Source organism: Salvelinus namaycush, chromosome 10 (genome assembly GCF_016432855.1).
Source record: "Salvelinus namaycush isolate Seneca chromosome 10, SaNama_1.0, whole genome shotgun sequence".
NCBI classification, from domain to species: Eukaryota; Metazoa; Chordata; class Actinopteri; order Salmoniformes; family Salmonidae; genus Salvelinus; species Salvelinus namaycush.
In genome coordinates, this window is record NC_052316.1 from 10,367,730 (window position 1) to 10,375,718 (window position 7,989).

The window sequence follows — 7,989 nt, forward strand, 5'->3', positions numbered from 1 at the left end:
GTGGTGTTATTTGTGGGGTGCTGTGGAAAAACAAAATGGTAAAAAATGGTAAAAAGATAAATCACCCCCCATTTTGTGTGTGTTTATGGAAGTGAAGTTTGCTCAGGATCCCCCTCTCCCCTCCTGCCACTCTCCTTTTGTGGAGAGAAAGTGACATGAGCAAATACAGGTAGCCATACAGGCTCCGTGGATATTCAAACGAATTCTACTCCTCCACACATCACGGTTCCAGTTATTCCCAAGCAGTCGCTAGCAGGCCCTAAATGTCAGTCCAAAAAAAAACAGGAGTTAAAGTGCCACACCAATCGCTCTGTGCCATGAATAAAGAACCACTGATAGATTGTGTGTTCAACTCCACTGTGGCATCCTGGATGCTGCACAATATCCACCAGGTCCGGGAGTGAGCATTACACCTTTACAATGAATCAATCCAATTAATAAGGGTTGATTTCCCTATCCTCACACCAAGAACCAAATATGGCCTACTGCACGTGGAACATTATAGGGGGAGTACTGGGTGGATAAATGATGCCCCTGAAATGCAGGCTGTACCCTTTGAAGTTTAGCCTCTGTGCTTCTATCGGCCAACCCCAGTGTGAATAAGCCTCGAGAACAAACCCCGAAATACCATCAACCAAAACAATTAACATAACCAATCATCACCATTACCCCCTTTTGTGAGTGTGTGTGTCTGTGTGTGTGTTTATGGAAGTAAAGTTTGCTCCCCCTCCCCTACCTCCCATCCTGCCACTCTCCTCTTTGCAGATCTATTCAGTTCAGGTCTCCTTTGTTCGGGAGACTTCCTTTGAGGCCCCCGGAATCTTCTTCTCTTCGTTCTTTGTGTCGGAGATGAAAAGGGCGCCGTTTATTATGTCTCCCAGTAGCGCTCCAGCAGCCAGGAGCAGCCCAGCCACTCAAGCATTGAGCAAGGTCAGGAGCGAGCGTCTCCTCTGACTTGAAAAAGTGGGTGGAAAGGGGAGAAAGATGGGGAGCGAGATGGGAAGCGAGAGTGTGTGGGCAGGAGACAGCGGAGGGAGATGGGGAGAAGGAGAGAGGGAGGGTTCAATAGAAAGTAAAGGAAGAGGAAAGAGAGAGTGCTCGAGTTCTGCCTCTGCATCTCTTGCTTCTGAGGGGGCTTTCCTGTGGCTGGGAATGACCTCCGAGTGAGTGGAGAAAGGACTATCATCTCACGTCTAGTCTCATCACACACAGTGCCGGCTGGTAGAGCTGTGCCTTGGGCCACACAGTAGGAGCCACACAAGATACTGGGGGCGACACTGCTTGTGAAATTCACTGAAGCTTTTTCTGCTACAGTTTCCCGTAGCAAGACAGAATATCACACACAAGTTCAACAGGGCCAATATTGTATAAATAGATACAGCCAGACATAATCCCCAAACGTACCATAGATACAGTAAGCTTCTGGTTTCAGTTTGAGAGGACTCGAGAGGTAGGCCCGATCCCTAACTCTGTAAACAGGTTTTCTAAACTCCCTTTCACAGCAGATGAAATATTATTGAAATGACTAATCATACGTATACTATAATCATAGGAAGAATGAGATATACAGTAACATATTTTAGTTCTAGGGATGTCATCCATCACTCTAGGACAGGGGTCGGCAACAACTGGCACGCAAGTGATTTTTTGGGGCACCCTAAAAAGTTAGAATTTTTTTTGGGGGGGGAAATCTGCTCCCAAGTGTTCACTCGAATAAAGAAAATGTACATTTATGGTAATGTCTCAATGTAATCAAGGTATGAAATTATTGGTATTTTAAAATACAATCTCTTATTGGGCTTAGTTGTAGTGAATTTGCAGTGTACAATTATAATTACGTTTCCAGCCCCGCAACCATCCGCTCCGACAAAAATCAGCCCGTGGCTACCCCTGCTCTAGGTAAAGGCTTTCTCTATCTTATCAACCCCCTCTCTTGTGCAGAAAACAGGACAATCAATGAGTGTAGACTGTAGGACATTGTATAAGATTCAGCATAATCTGATAGGAACAGTGTTCCCTCTTAGCCAGTGTGCTACAGCCAAAAGCTGAGGGACTGAAGTGGGCCTTACAGAAGTAACTCACAGTATGGAGTGTATCCAAAAGCACAATGTATCCCCCCCCCCCCCCCCCCCCATGTATTACAGGCTCAAAAAGTTGCTTTAAATTATTTCTGCTGTGTTGAAAACGGCTTGTGAAAAGTAAGAAGAAAGCCGACACTGAAGATTCTGAAAGGAGATGGAGTGCGGAATGACGCAGGATAAAGAAAATAAGAATGATCAACATCACTTGGGCGGTTTCTCTTCTTCATTGAAATGCAGAGAGGATCCAGCCCAGGCCATACGGTCCCACAGTTGGATTTGCAATAAATTCATTTCTGTCTTTGCTCTTCTTTCTTCCCTTCCGCTCCCTTTTAAATATCAGATTTTCATGCTTCAGTCATTGGATTTCCAGTGAAATTTCTTGGAGACAATTTCTCGCAGCTCCAGCTGTGCCACTCAATGGCATTCGTTCCCCTTGTTGGCTCGCTTCTCCACATTTTTTGGAGTGCAGCAAATTGCCGTTGACACGAGTCAACCGGAATTACCCAATGCAAATCCTCTTCTGGGCTGGGACCGGGTCTCGGATGTTTGCATCGAGCGAGGATGTCACAGTGGAGTTTAACAGAGGTAATTGGAAAAGCATATGCAGCCCAGGCCAGGATGACACACACTGGGTGCACCTGGCATTGCTAGACTCCTCTCCAACTGATATACAGAGGGACTGACAAGGAGGAGAGAGGGAGATTAACTATTTGTGAATATAGGGTATATTGGCTGTTACACGCGCCATTTCCTCCTACACTTAGGCTACTTGTAATACCTGGCCTCTTTACAACACCATTATCTGTTGTCCTGTGAACCAGCCATACAACTTTCTTCAAACAGTTAAAGGGAAAGTAAGTGAAAAAATACTCTGATTTCCTCAATAAGTTCTGATGTAAGGATAAAACTTAACAAATATTGTTTAAAAATACATTTTGTGTGATTGCCTTCCAAAACAATTTTGTGCCTACCTAAAATATATCTGGAAAGAAAGCAATATTCATTACATCCTTGTATAAAAACAGCCAAATGATGCTTTGGATATTCAGATGAGAATTTACTGAGCAGTAGGATGAACTGCTATAATGATGATGGGTCAGAGAGGACTAATGGGAGTAGAGAAAATATACCCCATTAGAGAACATATAATGAAACACACAAACGTGGTAACATTCTTAACTTCTAGGCCTGTCTGAGCAGAGATGGCGCTAAGCGGAAGCTTGGCAGTTTGGGTATTGTAACTGGAACTAGTGGAGTTAGGATACCACCTGGTGGCAATTCTTTGTAATGAACACACTAAATAATTGTCATGTGAAGGAGAATTGGGGACCACACCATTTGAATTCACCATATTATGTGAATGAATCTAATTGACACTGCATTCAATACATCTCCTAAATTGCAGCAGTTTCAATAGATCCTGTCGTGTATACAGTTTGTTATCTCAAATGGCATTCTACAAAGATAATGGAAAGAGAGTTAGAACCTTCACAATGTGGAGCAAAACAAGCTACTCTCACGTTGATTTATTTTTTATTTTCAACATTATGTGAAAAGAGCCAACCGTAACAGCCTAAGGATCCCACCACCAACCAACCAGAAGGCCTCAGACCTGCAGCATCAACACAGCACTACTAGTCATTAAATCAACAGAGAATACAAGACTCAATACACACAAAGATACAGTACATACACTTTGGCCTCATTCAAAACACGACTGGGACTTCTCTATCACACAGGCCACAGTATTGACAAAGGAATGATATTGCTGATCAGAACGTACATACAGTTCATAGACGAAGGCAAGAAATTAACCATGATATTTGTTAGATCCAGTCAAAGCATAGAAGTTTTATTGAAGCCTTCGTTCGCTGAGGTCTTTATCATATGACTGACCTTGCTCCCGTTAAATACAAGATTTGCACAGACAAAGGAATGCAGACAGAAAACCACCTTCAGGAAACAAATCATATGACGAGGGAAAGGAGTGATTTGGCAGTTGTTTTGAGCTCAGGACCAGCTGGCATTAAAATTCTTAGAAAATATGACTCTATTTCTAGTACAGACATTGACATTGTTTGAAGGTTACAATCAATTTCCAATAGGCTAAATCCAGAGGGACACCTGGGGGGATTTTCAGTGGGGTTGATGCTCATTTAAGATAAATCTCTTGCCTGTGTGTTTCTTCTGATTATCAGGAACGTAAACTATAATGCAGTAATCTCCCGGAAATGGAGGCACGATTAACCAAGATGTTTCAATTTATAAATCAATGTGTGACATTGTATTCATTGTCCCCTGGGAATTGCTATGAAGCAAGCACAGTAGTGACAAATACGTATGCAGGGATCCTCTTTCTGCAACTTGAGCATGGTATGGAAAATTAAGACACCACAATATATTCAAAACCTTAAATTTGACTAACCAGGTTAGAAAAGGCTATATAAAAAAAAAAAATTGATTGTGTGGACCCTTTCTTGTTCATTTAGTAGCTTGTGTTAATGCAACAGCAAACTGTCTCTGGACAAATTACAGTAGATTTTACAGTCAACAGCAACCATGTATTTAGGAGAAAGAACCAGCTCTGAAATGTGTTGTTTTTGAAGAAAAAAAAGCAAAGGTTCTCAGAACACATGAGATAATTTACTGTTAGGTGGATTTGAAAACAATGGGTTGGCATTGGGAAATTACTGGTAACCAAAACCTGAAATTACAGTTTAACTGATATGAGTAGGCCTAACAAATGATTATAGGTGCTTCTTCTATAGAGTTACAGGTAGCTTAAACAAAGGGGAAGGGATGGATTTTTCAATCGCCAGTGGAATTGCATATTGATTAGCCTGCATAAATATGGGGCTATAATTAGACACATTCCATACTGTCTAAGATTGTCAGCATTTTTGGCTTAAGTCTTGCTTTTTCAGCAACTAATTTCTTAAAGGATTACAAACTTATTAGGTCTAGCTTACCAAATAGAGCAGGTACAACATTCATGTGCGGGTGCATAGTACAAAATGGGGTGGGGATATTGGTAGGCTAGCTTAGTTTACAGTAGTTTGTAAGCGCACTCACTAATCAGGCTATTAGCTACTAGCCTAACTAATGGTCCAGGTATGATTCAAGGTAGTCATCAAAATATATAGGATGCCATGGCAACAGAATATTGTCAGGAGACAAAGAAACAAAACCTTGGCAACACCACATCGACCGGGAAATTGAGGATCCGTGTTGATGATTAGAAGAGATCTTTCGTTGTTTGTTATGCACAGTTCAAGGTGGGCACAGGGGGATTTGAAGAATTATCCTGCTCACATTCACTTAAGCAACTTTGGCATTAGACCCCTGTTATGTTACAAATCCTATTTCCTCCTCTTCATAGTTAGAATCAAAAGGTAAGTTTATTTGGTCACCAAAACCACCATGTCTTTTTCATACCCAGGCAGCTAGACAAAATAAGTGTTCACTGGAGGATAGAGCAGTCATTTTGAAAGCCAGTTTTCCTTTTTTCAGGTCCAAGAGAAAAAGAAAAAGAAAAATATGCCTTAATAACAGTTGAAAAATGCATCTTAGGAATGTCTCCATTCTTTCCCCAGTCCAATGTGTGTTATTTGAAAAGATCCAGACTCATCTGATAAATACAAGACAAAGACAAACAGAGAAGTTAAATAAATAAATTTTTTATTTAACTAGGCAAGTCAGTTAAGAACAAATTCTTATTTACAATGACGGCCTACCCCCGGCCAAACCCGGACGACGCTGGGCCAATTGTGCGCCGCCCTATGGGCCTCCCAATCACGGCTGGTTGTGATACAGCCTGGAATCAAACCAGGGTCTGTAGTGACGCCTCTAGCACTGAGATGCAGTGCCTTAAACCGCTGCGCCACTCAGGAGCCCAATGATCAATGACGACACTAAGGTTAAAAGGTGAAACTGATTCACTGCACATTTTCACACAATAACATGTTAAATATGGATGGTACATAATAACAACTGTCCTTTAAGGTTATTTGAGGTAGGCTTACTGTTCTTGTGTTTGAGGTATTTCAAGTTTGCACTTTCGCAATCTCTAGTCTCAGTGTCGTACAAACGTACAATGTAAACGTGCAAAGGAATGGGATTTGTATATGATGAGCAACACTAGTGGATGATGCATGTACTTGTCATTAGATCACTCACCTTCTCAGGGACCTGGCCTCATATACAGTGTCATCCTCCTCATCACTCTCCAGCACAGCCATCTCAACACTGTCATCATAGTTTGACAACAGCCCATACTTCTTCTTAGAGGTTGTTCTTTTCTTCAGCCTAAACATAACATAATTAATTAAAAGTCACGCACGGACATTGAAAGCTCGAGTGGAGAAAAAAAAAAGTACTCAACGATTGCTACCAATAGATAATGGTCGGTCTTCATCAACATCATCAGCTTGTTCTACTCACCGCACAGCTCTCACGAGGAAATAGAACACGCCAATGGTGGTGACTCCAATAAGGACGTACAAGGCCCTTTGTATCATTGAACTATCTACCTCGAAAGAGTTGAAAATGTTGCTATGATTGTTCTTGGACGTCGTGTTACTGGCACTCGAATTCGTGACATGCTTGGTGATGCCAGTAGCAGTAATGCCTGTTGTTGGCGACTTCGTTTTTTCGTCTGCGAAGGTTGAAATAGCCCACAACATCGGTAAAAGAATCCTCATGACTCCTTGAAATGGCATTTTCGTTGTCGGCTTACACTATAAAAACGGACTAGCACACTAGAATTAAACCGTCTCGTCGTTTCAATGGAGATAACAGCAACTTCACATGAGCATTTTGTTGTAAGCATAAGTGGTTTCGATAAGTAAAACCAGGAAATGCCAAGTTCCTGTTAGTGACGTGTACAGTGTCACGGGCATAGATATCCGATTAAATTAATTCCTAATTCTATGGTCACGGGTGTTCGTGTCCGGAAAGAACAAATACTTAATACATATTCTTACTCATAAATATTCTTGCATAGATATAGAACACATACCTCTATGGTTGTACCTCTATTTTACTGTGAGGTACCTTCATTTACAATGTTTGGGGACATTATAAAAATGTAATAAAATAGCTTATAATTTCAAATATAAAATCCAATCAGCACAGAATTTCATGATGATCTAATACGTTTTGTAGGCTCACCAAAAAGTGCCTTTATATATATACACACACTACCATTCAAAAGTTTGGGGTCACTTAGAAATTAACTTGTTTTAGAAAGAAAAGCAAATTGATCAGAAATACACTGTAGACGTTAATGACTATTGCAGCTGGAAACAGACGATTTTTAATGGAATATCTACATACAGTAGGCGTACAGAGGCCCATTATCAGCAACCATCACTCCTGTGTTCCAATGCCACATTGTGTTAGCTAAATTTGTTTACATCCCTGTTAGTGAGCATTTCTCCTTTGCCAAGATAATCCATCCACCTAACAGGTGTGGCATATCAATAAGCTGATTAAACGGCATGATCATTACACAGGTGCACCTTGTGCTGGGGGTAATTAAAGGCCACTAAAATGTGCAGTTTTGTCTCAACACAATGCAACAGACGTCTCAAGTTTTGAGGAAGAGTGCAATTGGCATGCCGACTGCAGGATTGTCCAACAAAGCTGTTGCCAGAGAATGTAATGTTCATTTCTCTATCATAAGCCAATGTCACATTAGAAAATTTGGCAGTATGTCCAACCGTTCTCACAATCCCAGACCACGTTTAACCACTCCAGCCCAGGACCTCCACATCCGGCGTCTTCACATGCGGGATCAGCCGAGACCAGCCACCGGACAGCTGATGAAACTGTAGGTTTGTACAACTGAAGAACATCTGCACAAACTGGCGGAAACCATCTCAGGGAAGCTCACCAGGGTCTCGACCTG

The 7,989-nt window shown here is 41.6% G+C and overlaps 1 protein-coding gene across 1 annotated transcript; it reads right to left on the bottom strand.

Annotated features, from left to right (window-relative positions):
- Nucleotides 1-3,617: 3,617 nt before the first annotated feature.
- Nucleotides 3,618-6,928, bottom strand: fam174c (family with sequence similarity 174 member C). The gene is made up of 3 exons (XM_039002164.1): nucleotides 6,522-6,928; nucleotides 6,258-6,386; nucleotides 3,618-5,709 (listed from the first exon to the last, which is right to left on the bottom strand). The coding sequence occupies exons 1-3, from the start codon at nucleotides 6,797-6,799 to the stop codon at nucleotides 5,706-5,708; spliced, it is 411 nt and encodes a 136-aa protein (XP_038858092.1). The 5' UTR covers nucleotides 6,800-6,928; the 3' UTR covers nucleotides 3,618-5,705.
- Nucleotides 6,929-7,989: the final 1,061 nt, after the last annotated feature.